Source organism: Eretmochelys imbricata, chromosome 2, assembly GCF_965152235.1.
Source record: "Eretmochelys imbricata isolate rEreImb1 chromosome 2, rEreImb1.hap1, whole genome shotgun sequence".
Lineage (NCBI taxonomy): Eukaryota > Metazoa > Chordata > Testudines > Cheloniidae > Eretmochelys > Eretmochelys imbricata.
Window position 1 is genome coordinate 217570657 of NC_135573.1, and position 26098 is coordinate 217596754.

Here is a 26098-nt window from a genome sequence, read left to right on the forward strand (position 1 = left end):
TCAGCTCTATGAAATTCACCCATTCAAGAAGAGAACATATTTTTGACCATAGGTAAGTGGTAATAATGTTATTGAATCTTTTAAAATTCTGCCACATTATTTCACTTCAATGAACTGATCAGTCACAGATCTAACATTCTAGGAAACTTCCTGCAATTCATATTTCTTCACTTTATTTTGAATTGTTTTATACTAAATCCCATATGAATAGTCAAAAAGTATAGAATCATCGAATCATAGAAGATTAGGGTTGGAAGAGACCTCAGGAGGTCATCTAGTCCAACCCCCTGCTCAAAGCAGGACCAATACCAACTAAATCATCCCAGCCAGGGCTTTGTCAAGCCAGGCCTTAAAAACCTCTAAGAATGGAGATTCCACCACCTCCTAGGTAAACCATTCCAGTGCTTCACCACCCTCCTAGTGGAATAGATTTTCTTAATATCCAGCCTAGACCTCCCACATTGCAACTTGAGACCATTGCTCCTTGTTCTGTCATCTGCCATCACTGAGAACAATCCAGCTCCATCCTCTTTGGAGCCCTCCTTCAGGTAGTTGAAGGCTGCTATTAAATCCACCCTCACTCTTCGCTTCTCCAGACTAAATAAGCCCAGATCCATCAGCCTCTCCTCTCATATGCCCCAGCCCCCTAATCATTTTAGTTGCCCTCCGCTGGACTCTCCCCAATTTGTCCACATCCTTTCTGTAATGGGGGGCCCAAAATTGGACACAATACTCCAGATGTGGCCTCACCAGTGCCAAATAGAGGGGAATAATCACTTCCCTCAATCTGCGGGAAATGCTCCCACTAATGCAGCCCAATATATGTTAGCCTTCTTGGCAAAATGTTAGCCTTCTTGGCAAAAAGGGCACATTCTTGACTCATTTCCAGCTTCTCATCTACTGTAATCCCCAGGTCCTTTTCTGCAGAACTGCCGCTTAGCCAGCCTGTAGCAGTGCATGGGATTCTTCCAACTTAAGTGCAGGACTCTGCACTTGTCCTTGTTGAACGTCATCAGATTTCTTTTGGACCAATTCTCCAATCTGTGTAGGTCACTATAGACCCTATCCCTACTCCTCCAGTGTAGCTAACTCTCCCCCCAGCTTAGTGTCACCTGCAAACTTGCTGAGGGTGCAATCCATACCATCAGTCAGATCATTAAGGAAGATGTTGAAGAAAACCAGCCCCAGGATAGACCCCTGGGGCACTCTGCTTGATACTAGCTGCCAAAGAGACATTGAGCCGTTGATCAATACCTGTTGAGCCAGCTTTCTATCCACCTTATAGTCCATTCATCTAATCCATACTTCTTTAATTTGCTGGCAAGAATACTGTGGGAGACCATATCAAAAGCTTTGTTAAAGTCAAGGTATATCACGTCCACTGCTTTCCCCATATCCACAGAGCCAATTATCTCATCATAGAAAGCAATCAGGTTGGTCAGGCATGACTTGCTCTTGGTGAATCCATGTTGACTGTTCCTGATCACCTTCCTCTCCTCCACGTGCTTCAAAATGGATTCCTTGAGGACCTGCTTCATGATTTTTCCAGGGACTGAGGTGAGGCTGACCGATCTGTAATTCCTTGGATTCTCCTTCTATCGTTTTAAAAGATGAGCACTATATTTGCCTTTTTCCAATAGTCAGGGACCTCCCACAATTGCCATGAGTTTTCAGCGGCTCTGCAATCACATCAGCCAACTCCCTCAGCATCCTCGGATGCACTGCACCCAGCGCCATGGACTTTCTAAATAAGTACTTACCCTGTTTTTCCACCACTGAGGGATGCTCACCTCCTCCCCATACTATACTGCCCAGTGCAACAATCTGGGAGCTGACCTTGAAGACTGAGGCAAAAAAAGCATTGAGTACTTCAGCTTTTTCCTCATCATCTGTCACTATGTTGCCTCCCCCATTCAGTAAGGATCACACACTTTCCCTGACCTTCTTCTTGTTGCTAACTTACCCAAGGTGTAGAAACCCTTCTTGTTACCCTTCACATCCCTTGCTAGCTGCAACTCCAATTGTGCCTTGGCCTTCCTGATTACATCCCTGCGTGCTCAAGCAATATCTTTATACTCCTCCCTAGTCGCCTGACCAAGTTTCCACTTCTTGTAAGCTTCCTTTTTGTGTTTAAGCTCACCGATTTCTCCGTTAAACCAAGCTGGTTGCCTGCCATATTTGCTATTCTTTCTGCACATCAGGATGGTTTGTTCCTGCGCCTTCAGTAAGACTTCTTTAAAATACAGCCAGATCTCCTGAACTCCTTTCCCTCTCAAATTAGCCACCTAGGGGATCCTGCCCATCGGTTCCCTCAGGAAGTCAAAGTCTGCTTTTCTGAAGTCTACGGTCTGTATTCTGCTGCTCTTCCTTTCTTCCTTTTGTTAGGATCCTGAACCCAACCATCTCATGATCACTGCTGCTGAGGTTGCCACCCACTTATACTTCCCTTACCAATTCTTCCCTGTTTGTGAGCAGCAGGTCAAGAGAAGCATGGCTCCTAGTTGGTTCCTCCAGCACTTGCACCACGAAGTTGTCCTCATCATTCTCCAAAAACTTCCTGGATTGTCTGTGCACTGCTGTATTGATCTCCCAGCAGATGTCAGGGTGACTGACGTCCCCCATGAGAACCAGGGCCTGTGAGCAGATGGCAGGGTGATTGACGTCCCCCATGAGAACCAGGGACTGTGATCAGGAAGCTTCTGTTAGTTGTCCAAAGAAAGCCTTGTTTACTTCATCCTCCTGGTCTGGTGGTCTATAGCAGACACCCACCAGGACATCACCCTTGTTGCTCTCGCCTCTAAACTTACCTCAAAGACTCTCAACGGGCTTTTCTCCAGTTTCATACTGGAGCTCTGAGCAATCATACTGCTCTCTTACATACAGTGCAACTCCTCCATATTTTCTCCCCCACCTGTCTTTCCTGAACCGTTTATACCCATCCATGACAGTGCTCCAGCCATGTGAGTTATCCCACCAAGTCTCTGTTATTCCAATCACATCATAGTTCCTTGACTGTGCCAGGACTTCCAATTCCTCCTGCTTGTTTCCCAGGCTTCTTGCGTTTGTGTACAGGCACCTAAGATAAGTAGCCGACTGCCCTACTTTCTCAGTATGAAACAGAAGGCCTCCCCTGTTGCACCCTCCTCCTTGTGTTTCCTCCTGGCATCCCACTTCTCCACTTACCTCAGGGCTTAGGTCCCCGGTGAACCTAGTTTAAAGCTCTCCTCACTAGGTTAGCAAGCTTGCCTGCGAAGATGATCTTCCCTCTCTTTGTTAGGTGGATCCCATGTCTTCCTAGCAATCCTTCTTCCAGGAACAACATCCTATGGTCGAAGAATCCAAAGCCCTCTCTCTAACACCACCTGCGTAACCACATATTTACTTCCACAATTCGATGGACCCTTTCCTTCAACAGGGAGGATGGACGAGAACATGATTTGCACCCCAAACTCCTCTATCCTTCTTCCCAGAGCCACATAAGTCTGCAGTGACCCAGTTAAGGTCATTCTTGGTAGCATCATTGGTGCCCACGTGGAGAAGTAGGAAGGGGTAGCGGTTCTAGGGCTTGATCAGTCTCGGCAGACACGCCATCACATTCTGAATTCTAGCTCCAGGCAAGCGGCACCAGTTCCTGGTCTGGACAGCAGATGGATGACTCCATCCCCCTTAGGAGGGAGTCGCCGACCACCACCACCTTTCTCCTCCTCTTGGGAGTGGTGGTCATGGAACCCCCATCCCTAGAACAATGCATCCCATGCCTTCCAGTTGATGAGGTCTCCTTCTGATCCCTTCCCTCTCTTCCAAACCATTCTCTGCCGTAGTACCTGTGCAGAGAGCCTGAAAACGGGTTTTTACCTCTATCTGCATTGGGGATACATGAGTTCTCCTCTTTCTTCTTCTGGAAGTCACATGCTGGCAATTTTCTTCCCTGTGCTGCACTGCAGTACCAAATGCTGACTTCCATCCAGAAAGTTTTCATTTTCTCTGATGCAACATAGGGTTGATACTTCGGTCTCTAGTCCTTTAACCTTCTCTTCCAATATTGACCCGAGCTCTCAGACTCAGCGCTATAGGTTTTTCTTCACAGTATAGACATACCCATAGGGGCTAAGCAATGTGTGTTTGGAGGCATCATCCATGTACATATATAGTTATAATAAAACATCACTTGAGAAAATTGAAATCCATTCATTTTCTCATCAAAACACTATTCTGACTCTTTTGACGTTACTATTACAACACTAATTTTTCAAAATACTGTTCCCTATATTTATTCTAAAGATGTGAAATTATTCTTTTTTGCTTCCTCCACTGAAATATTCCTACATTTCAAATTAAACTGAACTCCAAAAAAATATTGGTTACTCACCTTCTAGTAACTGTTGTTCTTCGAGATGTGTTGTTCATGTCCATTCCAATCAGGTGCGTGCACGCGCACATGCACGATGGCTGGAAGATTTTTCCCTTAGCAACGTCCGTCATGTAGGCCTGGGCTCTCCCTGGAGTCACGCCCTTATGGTGCCTAATATATAGCCCTGCCGACCCACCACCCCTTCAGTTCCTTCTTGCCAGCTACTCTGACAGAGGGGTAGGCGGGTGAGTACTGGAATGGACAAGAACAACACATCTCGAAGAACAACAGTTACGAGAAGGTGAGTAACTGTTTTTTCTTCTTTGAGGGCTTGTTCATGTCGATTCCAATCAGGTGACTCACAAGCAAAATTAGGAGGTGGGAGCTATCCACTGACTGGAGTACTGCTCTACCAAAGGCTGCATCATCTCTGGCCTGTCTAGTAATTGCATAGTGAGCAGTGAAAGTGTGTATCGATGACCATGTAGCCGCCCTGCAGATTTCCTGGCTGGGGACTTGGGCCAGAAAAGCTGTTGATGAAGCTTGTGCTCCTGTAGAGTTCGCCGTTATTGCAGTAGCACAGTCCACAGTCCATGATGAAATCCGCTGTGTTGAAACAGGCTGGCCCTTCACTCTGTCCGCTACTGCGACGAAGAGCTGTGCCGACTTCCTGAACAGTTTCGTCCTTTCTATGTAAAAGGCCAGCGCTCTGCGGACGTTGAGAGTGTGGGGTCTCTGCTCCCTGCTACTCTCATGAGGCTTGGGGTAGAACACGGAGGAAAATATCCTGGCTGATGTGGAACTGCGATACTACCTTCGGAAGGAAGGCCGGATGTGGTCTGAGCTGAACCTTGTCCTTAAAAAACACGGTGTAGGGATGCTCGGATGTTAGAGCCCTAAGCTCAGACACCCTCCGGGCTGAAGTTATCGCCACCAGGAACGTGACCTTGTAGGAGAGGTAGAGCAGGGAGCATGTTGCCAGAGGCTCAAAGGGATGCCTCATGAGCTCAGAGAGGACCAAGTTAAGGTCCCAAGCAGGAACCAGCTGGCGGACATGTGGGTACAACCTGTCAAGGCCCTTCAGGAAGCGACTGACCAGGGGGTTAGTGAAAACCGAGCAGCCCTGTACCGCCGGGTGGAAAGCCAAGATGGCAGCCAGGTGTACTCTTATAGAAGACAAGGAGAGACCTTCCTGCTTTAGGTGGAAAAGATAATCCAAAATCTTGGGCGCTGAGGCTAGCGCTGGGAGAAAGTTGCACTGAGCTGACCAAATTGAAAATCTCTTCCACTTGGCCAGGTACGTGACCCTAGTGGAGGGTTTCCTACTGCCCAAAAGAACCTGTCTGACTTGTTTTGAACAGGAAAGCTTGAACGGGTCCAGTCGTGGAGCCTCCAGGCTGTGAGATGCAGCGACTGCAGGTTTGGATGCTGGAGCCGCCCTTGATCCTACGTGAGAAGGTCTGGGAAAAGCAGGGTCATTGGGGCACCCACCGACAGGTCTAGGAGAGACATGCACCAATGCTGGCGGGGCCAGGCTGGTGCTATGAGAATGACCCAAGCCCAGTCTCTGCGGATCTTGAGCAGGACCTTGTGGACGAGCGGTATGGGTGGGAAGGCATATAGAAGCAGACCCCCCCAGTGGAGAAGGAACTGTGTAGCCCGGACTGTGATTCTGGAAGGAGTAGAACTGCTGACACTTCGTGTTGCATCATGTAGCAAAGAGATTGATCAGGGGACAGCCCCACCTCTGGAAGAGTGACAATGCGATGTCCTGGTGAAGAGACCACTCGTGGCTGTGAAAAGACCTGCTGAGGGTGACCGCCAGCTCGTTTTGGACCTCTGGAAGGTACGATGCCTGTAGATTGACTGAGTGCTCTATACAAAAGTCCCATAACCTGAGGGCTTCCTGGCACAGGGGAGAGGAACGTGCACCCCCATTTGTTGACGTAGAACATCGCGGTAGCATTGTCCGTCATGACCTGCTAGATATGGGAGGAATGACTGACACGGTAGGCGTACCACCCTGAGCATTGACATGAAGATGGAGATCTGACTGTGACCAAAGGCCCTGAGTCCTGTGGTCACCTAGATGAGCCCCCCATCCCAAATCTGACGCATCCGTTACTAGAGTCAGGGATGGTTGTGGGGCAGTGAAGGGGACTCCTGAGCACACCTGCTGAGCGTCCGTCCACACAGGAGCGAGTCGAGGATGGGTCGAGGCAGGGTCACGATCCTGTCCAAGCTGTCCCTGGCGGGTCTGTACACTGACAAAAGGCGCGGCCAAAGCCTGAGTCTGGCGTGTCGAACCACACATGTACAGGCAGCCATGTGGCCGAGCAGTTTGAGACAATTTCTCGTGGTGGTGGTGGAGAACTGCCTGAGTCCCTGGATCATGGCGTCGAGGGTCTGGAATCTCGCCTGTGGGAGGAATGCTCTGGCTTGGGTTCAGTCCAGAATTGCCCTGATGACCTCTATCCTCTGGACCGGGGACAGAGTCAATTTCGCCTCGTCCAGATTCTCGAAGGTGGCTTTGATGAATGCCACCCGAGCCTCCACCTGAGTCCTGGATCGGCCTTTGATCAGCCAGTCGTCGAGGTAGGGAAAATCTGTACCTGATGTTTCTGCAGAAAGGTGGTGATGACTACCATGCACTTTGTGAAGACTTGAGGTGCTGCTGACAGGCCGAAAGGGAGGACCGTAAATTGGTAATGGGAACCGTTGACCACAAACCCGAGGTACTTTCTGTGGTTTTACGCTATTGCTATGTGAAAATACGCATCCTTCAAGTCGAGGGTGGTGTACCAGTCTGCTGGATCCAATAAAGGGATAATGGAGGTCAAGGAAACTATACAGAACCTGAGTTTCCTCATAAACTTGTTGAGACCGCGCAGGTCCAGGATAGGCCTTAGGCCACCCTTGGCCTTTGGTATTAGGAAATAGCAGGAATAGAAACCCTTGTTCCTGTGCTCCAGTGGAACCTCCTTCACAACCCCTAGCGCTAGGAGTGATTGTACCTCCTGCATGAGAATTTGCTGTTGACTAAGGTCCCTGAAGAGGGACGGGGAATGGGGGAGGAAGGACGGGAAGGCACAGAATTGGAAGGACTATACCCACTCTATCGTGCAAAGAATCCAGTGGACGGAAGTTATATGGGACCATGCACAGTAGAAAGGGGATCGTCGTGAGGAAAAGGTAAGGCAGGGCGAATCCAGTCTCTGGTCTGGTGCGCTGTCCTCGAGCGCACCTCCAAAATGCCAGTTTAGGGCCAGAGGGCAGTTTGGGCCGGCTTTGGTTAGCAGAGGGTTGTTGCTTTCTTCTACCACTCCAGGTACTACTCCTAGAGTTGTCCTGGCGGTTCTGCTGTTGGAACTTCTGAGGAGGTTGTGGACAGAAGTGTCTGCACTGTGTGGCGGGGGTATGCAAGCCCAAGGATCTGAGGGTGGCTCGGGAATCTTTTAGGCTCTGAAGCCATTTGTATGTCTTCTCTGAAAACAGAGTTTCACCTTCAAACAGGAGGTCCTGAATCCTTTGTTGGACTTTGTAGAGTAACCCTGAGACTTGCAACCAGGCCCCCCGTTGCATAGTCATCTCTGTCGCCATGGCTCTTGTGGCAGCATCTAAGGCTGCCTGCAGTGAAGCACAGGAGACTAATTTCCCTTCTTCCACCAAGGCGCTGAACTCTGACTGAGAGTCCGAAGGGATGAGCTCAGTGAACTTAGCCATGGAAGCACAGGTGTTATAAGAGTACCTGCTCACAATGGCCTACTGGTTAGCAATATGGTGTTGTAGACCGCTAGTGGAGTAGATTTTCCTACCCAAAAGATCCAGCCGTTTAGCATCCCTATTCTTTGGGGAAGGACCTTGGAAACCTTGTCTCTCCCACTGGTTAGCCACATCGACAACCAATGAGTCTGGAGGCGGATGGGAGTAGAGATGCTCAAAGCCTCTGGAGGGGATGAAATACCGGCGCTCACTGCGTTTGGTAGTGGGTGGCAGAGATGCCAGCATCTGCCATAGAGTTTTGGTGGTGTCCACCACCATCTTTATGAAGGGTAACGCTACCCGTGAGGGCCCCGAGGATGCTAGGATGCCCACCATGGGATCTGTGTCCTCAACCACCTCCTCAGTCTTGATGCCCAAGCCTTGGGCAGCCCTGTAGAGTAACTACTGTAAAACTCTGCTGTCCTCTAATGCAGGGGCTATCGACGTCCCTGCCAATGCTTCATCCAGCGATGAGGAGGAGAAAGCGTGTGCCAGTGGTGGAAGCTCCCTGCCGTCTGCCCCAGACAGGTCACGTGACTCCCAGGGCAATGTTGGAGGAGGTGGTGAGGGGGCAGTAGGTGTCATATGCAACGTCGGCATCAGTCTCACAGGAGGGAGCTGCATCGGCACACTCACAGGGGCCCCCGTGGTTGGGGGGGCACGGTGCCAACATCGGCACCTGAGCCGTAAGTGCCTGCATTGAGGTCGACATCATCAACAGTGCAGGTGTGGGAGATGGGTGTGTTGACGTTGTGAAGGCTGATGCTGAAGTCGGAGCCAAGCATGGTGCTGGAGTCTATGACGGTGCTGGAGGAAAAGGCTTCGGGACCGTAGGCACCGGGTGCGGATGCACACCGGAAGGCAGTATGTAAGTGGTGGAGGTGACTGAAGATGTCGCTGAGCGTGGGCCCTGGGGTTCTCCCTGGCCCTGGTGATCAGCCCAGGGAGTCCAGAAGGGCCACTGAGGCGGGTTCTGCCACTGCAGAGGACACACCTGATGCTCCTTTCTGTTTCTGCCTGACCTCGCTCTATGGCTTCTGCTCCTTGAGCGATAGGAGTTGGGCTTTTACTCCGAGGTCTCAGACATTGAAGACCACGGAGGAGCCGATCCTTGGTGTCTTGAACGGCAAGAGCTCGGGGAGTGAGAAGGCTCTCTGTCGGAGCGTGTAGGTGTCGATAGACAAGGTGAAGGGGAGTGCCTCGACATCATAGCCGGCTTTCCCTTAGAATGCACTGGAGGACAGGTCTCTGTTGGCGCTGAGGGTTCCTCCCTGGCTGATGAGAACGGTGCTATCAAGTGGAGGAGATCTCTGGTGGCATGGTACGCTTCCGGTGTGGATGGGAGCTGAAGCTGCTGTGTAGGTGCCGGAGATGGAGGTGGGGCCGGACTCGACTGCCTCCCCTGGATAGGAGTCAACACAGCCCTAGAAGGAGACGCCGAGGAGTGGCCCGCCTGGGGTCGCACTTCTCGAGGCTTAACCAGAGAACGGTTATCTGGCTTTTTCTTCTTTTGAGGCACCAGCAAATGGGAGTGGTGCCTACTATCAGAAGGGCCCCGTGAGGAACCATGGCATTGCTGAGCGCCCCTGGGTCCTTCCTTGGCGCCGAAGTCACTGACAGCGTTCTGTCTCGAGGACGCCGCCGTCCAGGTCGGGTCTCTCGAGCCCTGGTTGGAGTGGGGGCGCAAGGCTGCTGTTCCCGTTCTTTAAATGTTCTCGGGCGGAACTCACAGCAGATCTTGCAATGATCTTTCTGATGAATCTCCTCCAGGCACCGAAGACATGACGAGTGCAGATCACTCTTAGGCATGCGCTTGGCACAAGCCAATCCAGTTCTTAAATCCTGGGGACCGCAGCATCCCATGGTGCCAGGGTCGGAGTGGGGGGGAACCCCCAACTATTATACTATACTAAACTTTAAACTGGTACTACTAACAACTAACTATATACACTGAATAATGAAGAAAACTTGCTGCGCAAGAGCCAAGGGACGTTCCAGTCACCGTCACTGGCGGTAAAATGGAACTGAAGGGGTGGCGGGTCGGCAGGGCTCTGAAGGGGTGGCGGGTCGGCAGGGCTATTTATTAGACGCAATAAGGGCACGACTCCAGGGGGTGCACAGGCCGACCTGAAGGAGACTGCTAAGGGAAAAATCTTCCAGCCATCGTGCACTTGCGCGTGCACGCCTCTGATTGGAATCGACATTAACAAGCACTCGAAGAAGATCTGTATTTATTGAATAGAGGTTACTCCATAATTTAGAAAAGATGTCAAAGCTTATGACCAGGTGATGAAAAATTATCAATGACTAGATTTATTAATTTAAGAAATAACTTTTCCCACAAATTCAACTAGATGTTCCAATGCACAGTGCCCAATACAAGTACTTAAACTGCACTTTAATTTAAGCTTATAATCTAATCACTTATTTGTACTTTAACAGAGAATTATTTAGCTTGAATTATCTATTAAATATACACATTTCAGATTAACAATCAAGAACTGTCTTCAATGAGCATGAGTTTAGCAAATCTCTATAAATAAAATTCACATATGTAGATTATAGTGCCTCGCCTGACAAGTTGAGTGAAATGTCAATATTGTAAATGAGCATAACCCAATTCCCCTACCCTTCCATGGAAACATAAGTGATGAAAGTGAAGCCAGAATAAAGACAGACCTTAATCACATAACTTAATTTTTAACAGTAATAATGACTAGGGAAAGAAACTTGAAATTAAGGTAGTCTAGTTCAAGCAGTATTTGGCAATGCCTAAATACTCAAAACTTACAACCCTTTTCACATTTAAGTTTTACTTGGAGTGCATGGAAATGGCAGAAGATAACTAACTAACAATACTGTTACTTACCAATAACTGTTTTTAGTCTTCCTTGGCATTCTTGTAAGAGGAGGGTCCAGACACCCAAGATGATAATGTAGTTTACAGGTATCACACAGTAAGAGGAGGTGTTGATCATGGTTCTTCTTACAAATTCCACAACTTTGAATAAATGCAGCCAAAAAAAGCATTAAAATTACATTTGAGATAGTAAAGCATATATTATACAGTACCGTATTTTTTAGTGACAATAAAAAGTGCAAGTATGTAAATATATGTTAATGACATCATACAGTTTTCACAGTATTCATTTAAAATTAACTACATATTACTTTTGAAAATGTTTATGACTAAGCAGCTTTTAAAACTATGTGATATCTCATCTTCTAACATTTTCTTTAAATTTCATATTCAAGTGCTGTAGAACTGCAGTTACTCTTCTGATTCTCGAATCAGGATATCCCATGATATTACCAAGCACCAGTGCAAAACACAATACACGGGGGGGCACCACCATACCAGCACAAAGTGGCTAAGTAGAATATTATTACTACTATTAATCATTTATCTATTTAAATAACATTGAAAGACAGGACTGCAGTATCATCATGCTGGATAATGTACAAACACAGAATAAATCAGAGTTCACTTTTTAAATTGAGCTACTGTACCAATATTCGCAAAAAGAAAAGGAGTACTTATGGCACCTTAGAGACTAACAAATGCTCAAATAAATTTGTTAGTCTCTCAGGTGCCACAAGTACTCCTTTTCTTTTTGCAAATACAGACTAACATGGCTGCTACTCTGAAACCTGTACCAATATTGGCATTCTAGTTTAACAGTACAAAATTAATCTTTTTGAGACTTATTTATCACATAATGAAAAGAAAGAAAGAAAGAAAGAAAGAAAGAAAGAAAGAAAGAAAGAAAGAAAGAAAGAAAGAAAGAAAGAAAGAAAGAAAGAAAGAAAGAAAGAAGCTTGCTGACCCATCAACTGGAAGAGTAAATTTCCTCAAATGGCAAGTATTTTTAAAACTATACTTCTGAATACATAATATTGTTTGTACCAAAATCCTCACAGCAGTATAGACTACCTAATTCAAAAGACAATAGCATGGATTTAAAATTTCCACATTACAGTTGCAACAGATTCTGATATTTCAGATGTAGAAGCCATTTCTCTTTAAAGCACTGTAGTCTATTAACAGAGAAAGCCCTGCCAATGTGTGTGCCAAAATAAAGAAATGACTCAACTTCTTAGCTTGGAGATAAACATAACTCTAATGGCAGCCAATAGTAGGTAAGATGTGGGGGAGGGATTTTCTTCAATTTTTGTGTAAATAAACACGTCAATTATAAATAATTATCAACACTCTCCGTACTATATCATGCCTATTCTATCAAGATTGCATTACTTGCCTATAAAGTACTGCTGGAAGCGTAGACGTCTTTTGTGTTCCTCCTTCCTTTTTACTTGGTTTCCTCTCCTTGGGTGCTCGCAAAATTGCTGGAATGTTCAATTTCTATAGGATTTGAACAAATGCAGTTTATACATAAGTTTTTTTGGGAAGAATCTAAGTATACCATTCCCGCCCATTTGCCACTCCACAGCCAGTTAAATTTGGTCAACCGCACAATACTACTTTTATGAGGGGGAAAACTTCTTTCTAAACTACTTTACAGGAAAGAGCAACTACAGTATTTATTTTGTCTCAAAACAAATTTTGTTTTTCACAGACTTACAGTCACATTTTTCAATGTAAAACTAAAACAAAAAAATGCAAACACTGAAGTCCTGGCTTTTAACTTCCCCCCCGCCAACTTTTGAGAGCGAGAGAGAGAGAGAGAGAGAGAGAGAGAGAGACAGAGAGAAAGAAAGAAAGAAAGAACCCATTATACTTGACAAAAGAATATTGAGGCAGTTTATTTTCCTCAGCCTCTCTGTTATACTGGTGCTCCATAGGTTAATTAGAAAAATTATCTTATTGGACCAAACTCTCCACAAAGCAGACGAGATTCTCTTCGGGTTTCTACTAATCTGCAGTATGCAAGCTTCTCAGACAGCAACCATCTATCAAAGTCATTTCTTGGCGGCCCTGTGGGCCTGCATCTGTTCAACCAACTGGAAAAAAGTGTCATGCAAGCTGTGCAAATGAATTTTACTTCTACTTTCTATTTTTTTTAAATTTATTAATGTTTGCACTGGGAAATACACTCGTGAAGTTTTTAAAAAACTATTTTTAAAAGGCAAAATCTTGTTCCAGTCAGACCACATTCTACTAACAAAGAGAGATTTTTGTATAAGACAAGTAGGCAAAAAAAAAATTCAGCCAGCTTGGCGTGAGTAACCAATATGATTAAACCACAAGCATTACTGCAGACATCAAGGGTAGATTTCATTTTAAGTACAGTAATACAAACACAGAAGTACCAAAGGTCAACACAAAAATCTCTGACACAGAATTAGGTGATGTCTTTTATTCTCATCCTCTTAAAATACTGACTCACTATAATATTTATTCTGCACAATTCCCAAAAGCACCTTTATAAGTGTGGCATGTCTATGTTCAATACATTACATCTTGAAAAAGACTGCTGTCTTCCTTGTGTGCCTGCCACATATAAGCCTTTTAGGGGGGTATGGGAAATATTATATAAAAGACCAATGAAATGACTCACTATTTCAGAAACACAGCCATCTACATGCTGACAGATACAGTTTTCAGTGTGAAAAAGAACACATGTACTGAACAAGTGTTCTCAATCTTCTTTAAAAACATGACTGGAAATAGTTTCATGTTCTCTTCTGATGTGTTAAGGAAAAGTTAGCATATGTGACTCCATTTTGGTTTGGGGCCCACCATTGTCTAAAAGCAAGCACATCATGCACCAGAAGGAGTGTTCCTTAGATACTGCATTCCTGTGAAAACCCTCCCCCTTGTTTCCAGCCTGTCTCGACTCCCGGTTTCTGTTCTTTGTCTATTCCTAACTCCCTGTCTCCTGGCCTTGATGTGAGCCTCCCATCCTGATAAGAAAGGCTACTGGTGCATTGCTTTAGGACCATGTTGTGTAGCTGAAGTAACGGTTTAGCACGGGGAATGTACTTAGCAAGGATAAGTGGTAGATAAGGGAAGGGTTTGTCTATTGGCTAAGGTTTCCGATGCACGAGGGCAACATGCTTTGCTAAAAGGTATATAATCTCTGTATAACCTGCATTCGGGGTCCCCTCCTGACTAGCAGGGGGGCACCACACTCGAGCGTAATAAACTTAGTATCTTTGCGAACTCTGCAGCTGTGGACTTTGTTCATGTGCCTCAGCCTAGACTCGAACTGTGCGTGACCTATCGGGTATAATTCGCAGCAGTTCTTGTGCGTGACCTATCAGGTATAATTCGTAACAGTTTGTGTGTGTGACCTATTAGGTATAATTCGTAACAGATGGATAAATGACACATTGCCATATTACATATATGGGGTTTCAGTGATTTATCATGAACATGATCCGTGTATCTGTTTACCTTTTATCTTAATTCAATGAATTTATGAGCATATTGAAGCATGAAATGTACCTCCTTCCTTCCAATGGACAACATGGTCACTGGTAGCATCAAGAAATAATTAAACATTCCCATATCACTGATATCATATACTCACTATTTCTAAAAAAGGGTACATCTTTTTATCTGCATAATTTAAAAAACACTGTTGCAAATGATGTGTGGTTTTAGGGATGTACAGTTTATAAAATGGTCATAAACAGTCAATACAAACCCAAGGAACCATTCTACAGTATTTGAAACCTATAACTGCTAAAGAAAAAGTGGAGGGGAATACGGTTGGATTAACTCATGCTTCAGGTTTAGCTTTATCACAAATGACAGGTCAATCAGTTACAGCAAATGAAAGAATTTTGCAAACAAGATAGCTATTATAACAACAAAATTAAGCTACAGGTTCCCAGTAGGTTGCTTGCAGAGCTTTAGATATATTTTAATCAGAAATCATGAACCCCCAGAGTATGCAAAGGTGACAGATACAAAATAAAAAAACCTATTCTCTGAAAATCATGTGCACCTGTGTGGTGCAAAAGAGGGGGGGGGGAATGAAAAGCCAACCTGCCCAATGATTCTACCCAGTAGAGTCCATATTCCTTGCCCTTCATTTCGTAGCTTTCCATTCATATTTTGTAGCTCTTCCAAGGACTCACACAGCTGAAAATAAAAAATTGAAAAACTCTTTTAAAGTTCATTTACTGAAGTTATTCAGCATCTATTATGTGAGAACTCTTTACCTATAACTTTTATAAATTACATAATTAAAAACACAATGAAACTCAATAGTCATGTCAATACATCAGAGATCAGTGCAGTCATTCAGGCATATAACAGCACTAAGAAGAAAGTTGGGCAGCCATCTGTTTTGTAAAAGAGGATCTGAAGTAATTCAGCATGACAATTAGGTTCCACAATCACAATCAGAAAGCAAAATTAAAGTATACTAATGCATCGTACAAATTGTATTATACTATTTGCAGCTATGAAGTTATGACAAATGTTTCTATACAGGGAATCAAGTTTTGTTCCTTCACCACCAAAAAAACCACACACTCTTAAAAAACCAAGCACTTATTTTGTTAATTAAAAGAACACTGAAGCAGAAGACAGTATTCTGAAAAGTAATTGCCAGCTATAGTACTGTATACTAGTAATTTTGTTAATTGTCTCGTCCATTCCTCTCTTGTTATTCTTGGACAATACAACAAGCAGGTATTAACATTTGTTTGCATTTAAAACATGTGTTTAAACCACTTTTGATCAATTCTAACCTGCTGAATTCAGCAAGCATCAGTATATTATCCTGCACAAATAATAATTTTAATGGATTTTTATATATATATAATATCATATATATATATATGATATATATAGAATCATAGAATATCAGGGTTGGAAGGGACCTCAGGAGGTCATCTAGTCCAAACCCCTGCTCAAAGCAGGACCAATCCCCAACTAAATCATCCCAGCCAGGGCTTTGTCAAGCCTGACCTTAAAAATATAGTTTCAAAACAGTTCAAAAAGTCATAAGGCAATTTTTAATCAACACTAACTCTTCTACATACCATGACTTGCTTCATACACATTCATTATAGCAGCACTTCTTTGAGCCAATGTTATCATCTGTTGCTCCTCATAAAAAATTTTTGGAAAGGCTCAACATTTAGATATTGATAAAAGCATGGGCAACTGTTTTCATGTTTTGTTTTGTTTTGTTTTACTATTTCATGTAAACAATTCCTGCACTGCTAGAAATCCAGACACTACCACTAGATGAGAACCTGAAAGTCAAACTACCCAAAAACAAAACACTGAGAGTGACAAGTCAGGGGTCACTATCCAAACTAAGTGCACACAAACAGCAAAAATGGTAAAAAGTAAGGCCCAAATCTTTCAGTTGGTTCCATGCAAAAGGGCCTCTGTGCTCAGGTGGAGCCTGTTAATGAGGCTCTATGTGAAGGATCAGTGCCCAACTTAGATTTTAGAAATTCACTGTAGTTGTGATAATTTAAAAGTAGGAAAGGTAAGATATATTTTAAGTAGCATTTTTATCCTGGTACTCCTCCTCTAAATAGCAGTTTTCCCTTTGAAAAGCAAAATTCCAACAGTTAACTCTCAAATGTTTCGTACAGTTGTATTCACTGCTTTTCTTACCTTGTTATATTCCACATGAAGTTTTTCTTGCTCATTTTCTAGTTTATCCTTAATATTCTTCTGTTCAGCCATATTTTCTTGGATCTGAATCATGCGCATATTTCTCTCTGTTTAAATAAAATCCAGTCCTTTCTAGCTTTAGTTGCATTTGTTCAAGTGTCCCACATTGTTAACAAATGGAACAAGTGTTACACATTTAAGCACTAAGTTAGAAAAATCTTAAAATGTGAAACTACTACTACAGAGAGAAAGAGAGAGAGGGGATCAAATTACAGGACACTGTCTTGTTAAATGATCTATGAGAGTGATGGAATACAAGCAAAAAGAAAAGGAGTACTTGTGGCACCTTAGAGACTAACCAATTTATTTGAGCATAAGCTTTCGTGAGTACAGCTCACTTCATCAGATGCATACTGTGGAAACTGCAGAAGACATTATATACACAGAGACCATGAAACAATACCTCCTCCCATTGTTTCATGGTCTCTGTGTATATAATGTCTTCTGCAGTTTCCACAGTATGCATCCAATGAAGTGAGCTGTAGCTCACGAAAGCTTATGCTCAAATAAATTGGTTAGTCTCTAAGGTGCCACAAGTACTCCTTTTCTTTTTGTGAATACAGACTAACACGGCTGTTACTCTGAAACCTGGAATACAAGCACTTTCCCACCATGTAGACCTGAGAAAAAAAATTTTCATGAATAGTTTATTTGCAAAAAAATGCAGTTTTGGTTAACCCAAAACTATTCTTGAATATGACACAAATTTGTGAGTAGTTCTGGATCATTTTTCTTTTCAGTACTTGGATGCCATTCTCAAAATGGCCAGAGAAAGTAGTGGTGAAATGGAGGTGATTGCCAGAGCCCTCCTTGTAACTTTTAATCAAGTGGTTAGAGCCCTCACCCAGGATGTGGAAGATGCAGATTTAACTCCCCTCTCTGCTGATATGGAGCAGGGATCTGAACTTGAGTCTCCCCCATTGCATTATATTACCCGGGCCACGGGCTAAGGGAATATACTGGTGTGGGTCTTTGGTGTGACTGCCCTTATCACTGGGATAAAAATTATAAGGCATCATCACCAAGTCTACCTCCTCGAATCTATCCCTTTAAAAAAATACCCACAACAGATTTTTTTCAATTTGCTAATTTTTTTTGCAGTTTTTAGATTCAGTTAACCCACAACAAATCTTTTTTAAAAAAAATTGAATCTCCTAGTGAACTGAACAAAATCAGTTATTCACCAAGCTCTACTGCCACATGCTTTTGCTGCATGAGCAAAGTCTGAGTGAGATAACTGTTTGATGATGTGCACTGATTGGTCATCTCAGGTTAAACCAGCTGATCTCAATCACAAGAGCATGCCCTTCTAAGGTGGAAACAGAGTACTGAGGACCTAAAGACACAGTGCCCAAGATTTTGCTAGGGATGTTCAGAGGGGAGAGAGATGCTCTTCCACCTAACTTCAAAGAGGACAAAACAAAAAAGGTGCCAAATATCTACTCTTCCATGCCTGTCAACAAAAACATACTCCCTGCTGTTTATGTTAGCAGTAATTTAGTTTACAAAAGAGATATGTTTAAAAAGGCACACTAACTTACTTTATCATATTAAGATACTGAGTGTTTACGTGAACTCTACATTCATTTGAATGAGCAATGATAGCTTTTTCTCTAACGATAAGAAAAAATAATATATATATATATATATACACACACACACACACACATACACACACCCGAGCATACTCTGTTACTTTAACCAAACCCTCTCCTCTCTCTTTCTATAATTAGTCAAATGTTTTCTTCAAAACATTGTATAATACAAAGTCAATAGGTGTGGAGCATCGTCTATACGGTTTAAGAAACTTAAATTTCATATTCTCATCCTTACCAAGATAATAATTCACAAAATCAGCAGTCAGAGCCGGTTGCTTATGTTTTCTCCTTCCGTCCACACTGGAACTGGTATCTGAAGTGTCCACGGGAAAGATGTCTGTACTAATTCCCATTAATTCAGCTTTGCGCATCAGCTTACGTATGGCTGAAGCACTGCTAGTGAGTGGTCGTGGCAGCTTCTCCCTGGGAACCCATGCCTGAGGCCTGGTGGTACGAGCTAATTCTGCCTTGGCACGATACTGCTGCAGTCTGGCATTGATTCGGGCCTACAATCAAATTCCCGGAAAAATCAAAATAGAATAAAATGGTGTAAAATGGAATCCAAATCACTTTTGCCAGTAAACTTAACCTTCCTTTAGACTACACGTACACTAGGCACTACTTTCAACAAGAAAAAATGCACAATCTAATCCAGCATTTTTCAATGCTTTAGGATGTGATAACTCAACAGACAAAACCATATATGAATATCATTTGATTTTACTTTGACATTTGTAGTTAACTGGCAGCATATTTTCTTAACCTTAGGTTTGTGAAGTCAAATGGAGTAATATTCAGAACTTTCTTTCTGGGAATACCACCTTCAACAAGACTATTAACGTAAGTGGTCTTCTGGCAATATGATGGCATATCTAATAAACATAAGTAGATGGAACTGTCTATGTTCACAAAGTGGGTAAAACCCTTGGCTTAGGTATCAGAAAACAGATTAAGATGTGAGTACACTGCCAGCATAACTGCCATCTATACCTTCTGGCTGACACTTATGCCAAGTCTATAAGCCTCTTTTATAGGAACTCCTTTCCCAGTTATAGCACTGCCCACACATACCTCTTTATAGATAAGTACACTAGCTGACATTAAGGAAATTCACAAACAAAAGCAACAGAGGCACTAGAGGCACACTGTATATATTGCTGACGGCATCTGTATATTTTGGACATCTGGGAGACCAACACCAGAAGGTCAAGTTGCTACATGTAATTGGAAAATACTGCCTGCAGAAAGTCTTTGCAGTGGCAGACAATAACACGAGCGTAAAAACCATGACAGGCATGAATCCAGCTAAGTACCAGTTACAGTTTGTATACTCGCCTGCATGAAGAGGAAGTTAGGCTACAGAGCATTAATCCAACTCCCCCAACACATGGTATGAGATACCCTTACATGTGAGAGAAAGGCAAAAACATGTGCATATACATACTACACTTGAGGAACACCAGTTAACTCAGCAGTTCAGTTTACTAGCTTATGACCAGCATGATCTGGAGCAGGGTGTCAAACATCTGGTTTGTAGGCTGAATCCAGCCTCTCTTCTCCAGCCCATAGCACAAAGGACCAGAAGTGAACTGGAATGGATAGACTGAGTAGGCAGGTCATGCTTTATTTGGCACAGGCACCTGAGCCCTCTCCTTTTTCTTTCCGCCTTCCCCTCCGCTCAGTTGCTGCTTTTCATAGACTAGGCAGCACCACAATGTCTCAGAGATGAGACAGAGTAGGTTTCTTCCCAGCTGAACCACTATTCAGTCACTCTCACCCAGGTCTCAATCCTCTGTGCTGCTATCCAGACACAGATTTCGTCTTCATTGTTTAAAAAAAGATGTGCTTTTACTCTGGAATAACTAACACATATCTGCTATCTCAATGTAAATCCTACTGATGACAAGACACCATAGTTTTCACCATAAGGGAAATTGAGACAAGGGGTCAACCACAAAGCAGAGAAAGTGGCGTGACTCAGTGGCTAGAGCATTAGACTGGAACTTCAGAGACCTCGGTTCTATTCCTAGCCTGCTGGGTGATTTGGGACATTACTTAACCTTTTTGTGCCATAGTTTCCTCATCTGTAAAACAGAGCTAATGATGCTGGCCTCCTTTGTAAAGGGCTTTGAAATCTACTGATGAAAAGTACTATGTAAGAGCTAGGCATTATTAATTATTATTATTACTAACAATGTTTTATATGAATAATATCACTAATAGTTAGGGCCCTACCATATTCACGGCCGTGAAAAACATACCAAGGGCCATCAAATTAGACCTCCCCCATGAAATCTAGCTATTGGAAAGGAGGAGAGGAGAGGGGAAAGGAGGAGAGGGGAGGGGTAGCTGGGGGAGATTCCCGGAAATGGAGATGGATCTGATCTTCCCTCTGCTGCTAGGAGAGCCTGCACAAGGGGCTGCTAGTCCCGGCCAGGCTGAGGAGGGACAGGACTTCCTCTTCCCCTGCACGGCCGCTCTGGGTGTGTGGGGGAGGTCAGACCCACATGTGGGTACCTCCCCCAGCTGCAGTGGGTACCTCCCCCAGCTGCAGGAAGCTCCGTGGCTGCGCTACCTTCAGAGCCGCAGTGCAGCCATGGAGCTTCCTACAGCTGGGGAAGCTATCCACAGGTAGATCTCATCTCCCACCAAGAGCAGCCATGCAGGGGAAGAGGAAGTCCCGTCCCTCCCCAGCCCAGCTCGGACTAGGAGCTAGAAGCTCCCTGCTGGGGCGCTCCCGGGGGGGGGGGGGGGGGCATTTGGGGAAGGGGGTCCTGGGAGGGGGCGGTCAGGGGACAAAGAGCAGGGGGGGGTTGGATGGATCAATGGTTCTGAGGGGGGCAGTCAGGGGGCGGGAAGTGTGAGTGGGTGGATAGGAGGCAGGGGCCAGGCTGTTTGGGGAGGCACAGCCTTCCCTACCTGGCCCCCCATACAGTTTCGCACCCCGATGTGGCCCTCGGGCCAAAAAGTTTTCCCACCCCTGATCTAGAGAGACTGGAAATACAGAATGATGGCAGAAATAAGAAACATTCATAATTTCTATTAGGGAACAGGGATGAGAACAATCTGTATGCTCACTCTTCTTTTAAACATGGCGGTGCTCAGCTCTCTTGAACTTTAATTCAAGTCCATTTAATTCAAGTCCATTCAGTCTCTTATCCATTAATTTAGGTGCATAAATAAAGATTAAGCCTAATTTTAGGCACCCATTTTTTTTAAATCTTGACCCAGGCCTACAATGGTATATTCATATAGCCTATCTGTGACTGCTAGTAGCAAATAACCCCAATGGCCAGGGAGGGCTCTGCGTTACTACAGGGAATTCTTTCCTGGTGTCTGGCTGCTGGGTCTTGGTGAAATGCTCAGGGTCCAACTGACCGCCATATCTGGGGTCAGGAAAGAATTTCCCGCGGTCAGATTGGCAGAGACCTTGGGGGTTTTTTGGCCTTCCTCTGCAGCATGGGTCATTTGCAGTTTTAAACTAGTGTAAATAGTGGATTCTCTCTAACTTGAAGTCTTTAAATCATGATTTGAGGATGTCAGTAAGGCCTCCAGAGATTATAGGTCTATTACAGGAGTGGATGGGTGAGGTTCCATGGCCTGCAATGTGCAGGAGGTCAGACAAGATGATCATAATGGTCCCTTCTGGCCATACAGTCTATGAGATTCACAGCAAAGACCTTTACAATTTAGGCATTGGTTACAGAGCCCCTTTTTTTCCCCTTGTCTATCATTTCTGCCACTATTATGTAGATCCACAGCTTGCCTCTGCCACCATCATCCTTATCCCCTTACGGTTTCTCTCAGCCACTTTTCTGCCCCACAGAAGCACCTTGAAGCACAGAGTCAGTCTCCCTCCTCTCAATTCTTGTCTCTGGTGTCACAGCAACCCCTGACAGCTGGGAGGAGAAACTGCATGAAAAATCCTACTTAGCCCAGGTCTGGGGTATGCCCAGTACAAATGGACCCTTCTGAGTGTTTTGTTTAAAAACTATCATCCATTGAGTATATGCAAACAAATTTTTTACAGGATTATAAATGTTTGAATTTCGGTGGATTTTCATGAGGCCAGCAAAAAACCTATTGACACCAGGGCAACTCACTTGCTAAAGTTCAAGTCCCTTCTTCAAACCACAGAGGCACTAGAGCTTCTCAATTAAATTAATGAAATAATTTAGCATGGGCAAAACATTTTTTCCCTAACCTCATTCTGAGAAATAGCTGAATCACTTTTACTGAAATGGTCTATGCACATACACACACACACAAACCTGAGGCAGACACACAGCATGGAAAATTTCAGTCCTAAAGGACTGAAACATACAAGCAACAGAAAATAGGGGTCTTATATTATGAAGTGTTAAGGCAACCTTATCCGTAGGCTTTGCTATAGCTCCTTGTAATAACTAAGGAAGAAGGCGGAACTTTCTTCTAACATATACATAGCAAAATGTCCAAAATCTTGGCTGCTTTGACTGATTTTTATTTTTTTAGAATCTTGAAATAAAGTTTAGAAGTAAAATAAATACAACTATGGAATTAAAAAAGAATTATAAATTACCCTGGTATCATAGAGAATTACATAAACTAATCAGGATTATTTCCATTCAGATGCGTGCATGTGCACCTTTTCAAGGATTATATTATGGGGTCATTCACTCTTAGGGAATCCAATCTAAAGATAATTCACTGCCATATTAATTGACCATATGCCATCAATGTAGTCCAAATTTCATTTTCAACCACCGTAATTCCACCTCTCTCTTCCCCCCTCTTCTCATTTAACATTGATGATTAACGCACATGCAGCTTTGGCATGGGTACAATACCTGTGCTTCTGGTGAGAGCTGTTTCTCTCTTTCCTGCAAGGACATTTTACAATAAGACTGTAAAGCCAAGTAGTTCTTCCGTTTCCATTTTCTGTCTAACCTGTCCGCGTGCTGTTTACAATAAGCAAAAAAAGGATCTGCTATGTCCTGTTTCAGCAAGAAAAAGGGATGGAAAAGAAGGGGGGGGAAAATCTAGTTAGAAAAATGATACAGAAGAACATAAAGCCAGCATTTCATGTATAACACAATTAACATTGACAGCTAGGGGTAAAGAATACAAGCCAAAATAGGGGAAGAACAGGTTAAAGAATATTTAGATAAATTAGATGTATTCAAGTCAGCAGGGCCTGATTAAATTAATCTTAGTGTACTATTTTTTAATAATCCTAGGTTTTTTTTTAAATTTTTTAATTTTAATTTTTTTATAATCTTAGGGTACTACTTTTTAAAAGGGGAACAAGGAGGACCCGGGAATTACAGACCAGATAGCCTAACTTTAATATATGGAAAGATATTAGAGTAAATTTTTAGACAATTGATTTATGGGCATCTGGAGGATAATAGGGTTATAAGGAATAGTCAGCATGGATTTGTCAAGAGCAAGTCATGCCAAACCAACTTAATTTCCTTCTTTGATAAGATTACTGACCTAGTGGATGGGGAGAAGCAGTAGACATGATATACCTTGATTTTAGTAAGGCTTTTGACAAAGTTCCACATGACGTTCTCGTAACCAAACTAGGAAAATGTGGTCTAGATAAATTTACTATAAAGTGAGTTGCACAACTGGTTGAAAGACCTTACTTTAAGGGTAGTTATCAATGGTTTGCTATCAAGTTGAGACAGTGCATCTAGTGGGGTCAGTCCTGGGTCCAGTAATCTTCAATATTGTCATTAATGACTTGGATAATGGAGAACAGTGTATGCTTATAAAATCTGCAGATGACACCAACCTGGGAGGGGTTGCAAGCACTTTGGAGGACAGGTTTAACATTCAAAATGGAAAATTGGTCTGAAGTTGACAAGATGAAATTCAATAAAGCCAAATGCAAAGTACTTCCCTTAGGAAGGAAAAATCAAATGCACAACTACAAAATGGGGAATAACTGTCTAGGTGGTAGTACTGCTGAAAAGGATCTGGGTTTATAGTGGACCACAAACTGAATATGAGTCGTTAATCTGATGCAGCTGCAAAAAAGGCTAATATGATTCTGGGATGTATTAACAGGAGTGTTGTATGTAAGACACAGCGAGGTAACAGTCCCACTCTACTCAACGCTGGTGAGACTCCTGCTTGAGGACTGTGTCCAATTCTGGGCACCACAATTTAGGAAGAATGTGGACAAATGGGAAAGAGTCCAGGGGAGAGCAACAAAAATGATAAAAGGTTTAGAAAACTTGACGTATGAGGAAACGTTGAAAAAACTGGGCATGGTTAGTCTTCAAAAAAGACAACTGAGAGGTGACCTGGTAATAGTCTTCCAATACCTTGAAGACTATTATAAAAAGGACGGTGATCAGTCGTTCTCCACGTCCACTGAAGATAGGACAAGAAGTAATAGGCTTAATCTGCAGCAAGATTTAGATATTAGGAAAAATTTTCTAAGTACAAGGGTAGCCAAGCTATGGAACAGGCTTCCAATGGATGTCATGGAGTCCCCATCATTGAAAGCTTTTAAAAATAAGCTGGACAAACACCTGCCAGGGATGATCTAGGGGTTTACTTGTTCCTGGCACAGCGCAGAAGGCTGGACTTGATGACTTGTTGAGGCCTTTTCCAGCTCTACATTTCTAAGATTCTATGTTTCAAATAGATGGGTCTTGTAGAGTAACACAGTCAGGGTTTGCATCAGTTTAACTAAAGGTCTGTTTAAAACCAATTTAGTTAAATTGATGCAAGCCCACATGTGTACACTCAAACAGATTTTTACATTGTGTATATTGATTTAGCGTAATTCAGTAAGGAATTGAGTTAAGCTAAATCAACGGAAGCCAGGTTTAAACTTGTTTAAAAGTGACCACACAGGAATTTTGCTTTTGTTTTTTAAGCTGAGAAGTTTCTTTTTTAGACTAGCTACTTTACAGTTTATGAAAACAACATAATTTGTTACAAAATTTCAGTTTCATATTTCAAAAGAGGATGCTAAAACTATACTAGCAATTATTTCCACCCAGAATTGCAAACAGAATTAAAAGGTATATTTAATTGTTCCCATAACTCATGTAGCTTAAAGTCTAAATTCCATTATTTGCACACAGAAGTGACCACATTATCAAAAATGTAGGTGAAAATAATGAGGGTTCAGTTTCAGAGAACAAGTTGAAGCCAAATTGAAAAGTCTAACCTTAGAAGTAAAAGATTTGTTTTAGTTAAATGCCTCAATTAAAGGTTTCAGTAGACACCGTATTTTAAAATGTTACGGAGGGTCAATGCTACCCAATATGCTAATTAGTTTATGAATTATTTTTGTTTGCTTTTTTTTTTTTTAATTTAATATTCACAGTTAAAGAGCACTGAAGCAGGTCTCAGCAAATACAACACAGGACAAACCAACACTGCAAGCACCTCATCGTTCTCGAGTACAGCTACCTAGTGCCGCACAACAAAGCAATACATTCTCCATGTACTCTTTAACAGTCTCTAATGATCTCCAAAAAAAAAAAAATTAATGAATTTACATTTCTGCAAGTTAACCCAGGGAAAAGGGAACAACTTCCTATGACAAGTGTTGTACCAACAGGTAACAATTACAATAAAGCACATAAAGAAAGCATTTAGAGCATTGTATTACTGCACTAATCATGAAGATGAGATGGGAGAGTTGTCATTTTTCTACATTGAAGTGATGGAAGTTATTTTTGTGTATCCAAGGTTGTTGTTTTTCCTCTGTGCCTGTTCACAGACAAATTATAAGGTTACTAGTATATTTTAATACTAAATAGTTATAAA

At 43.2% G+C, this 26098-nt stretch overlaps 1 protein-coding gene across 2 annotated transcripts in view; it reads right to left on the minus strand.

The window, feature by feature from the left end:
- The window catches only part of PHF14 (PHD finger protein 14), a 295920-nt gene that overhangs the window by 189373 nt on the left and 80449 nt on the right, over nt 1-26098 (minus strand). For both annotated transcript variants that reach the window (XM_077808040.1, XM_077808041.1), the window contains exons 8-13: nt 23149-23295; nt 18555-18825; nt 16662-16768; nt 15069-15164; nt 12373-12476; nt 10983-11114 (exon numbers count right to left, since the gene is read on the minus strand). In XM_077808040.1, coding sequence (XP_077664166.1) covers nt 10983-11114; nt 12373-12476; nt 15069-15164; nt 16662-16768; nt 18555-18825; nt 23149-23295 — 857 coding nt within the window. The remainder of the gene's footprint in view (nt 1-10982; nt 11115-12372; nt 12477-15068; nt 15165-16661; nt 16769-18554; nt 18826-23148; nt 23296-26098) is intronic.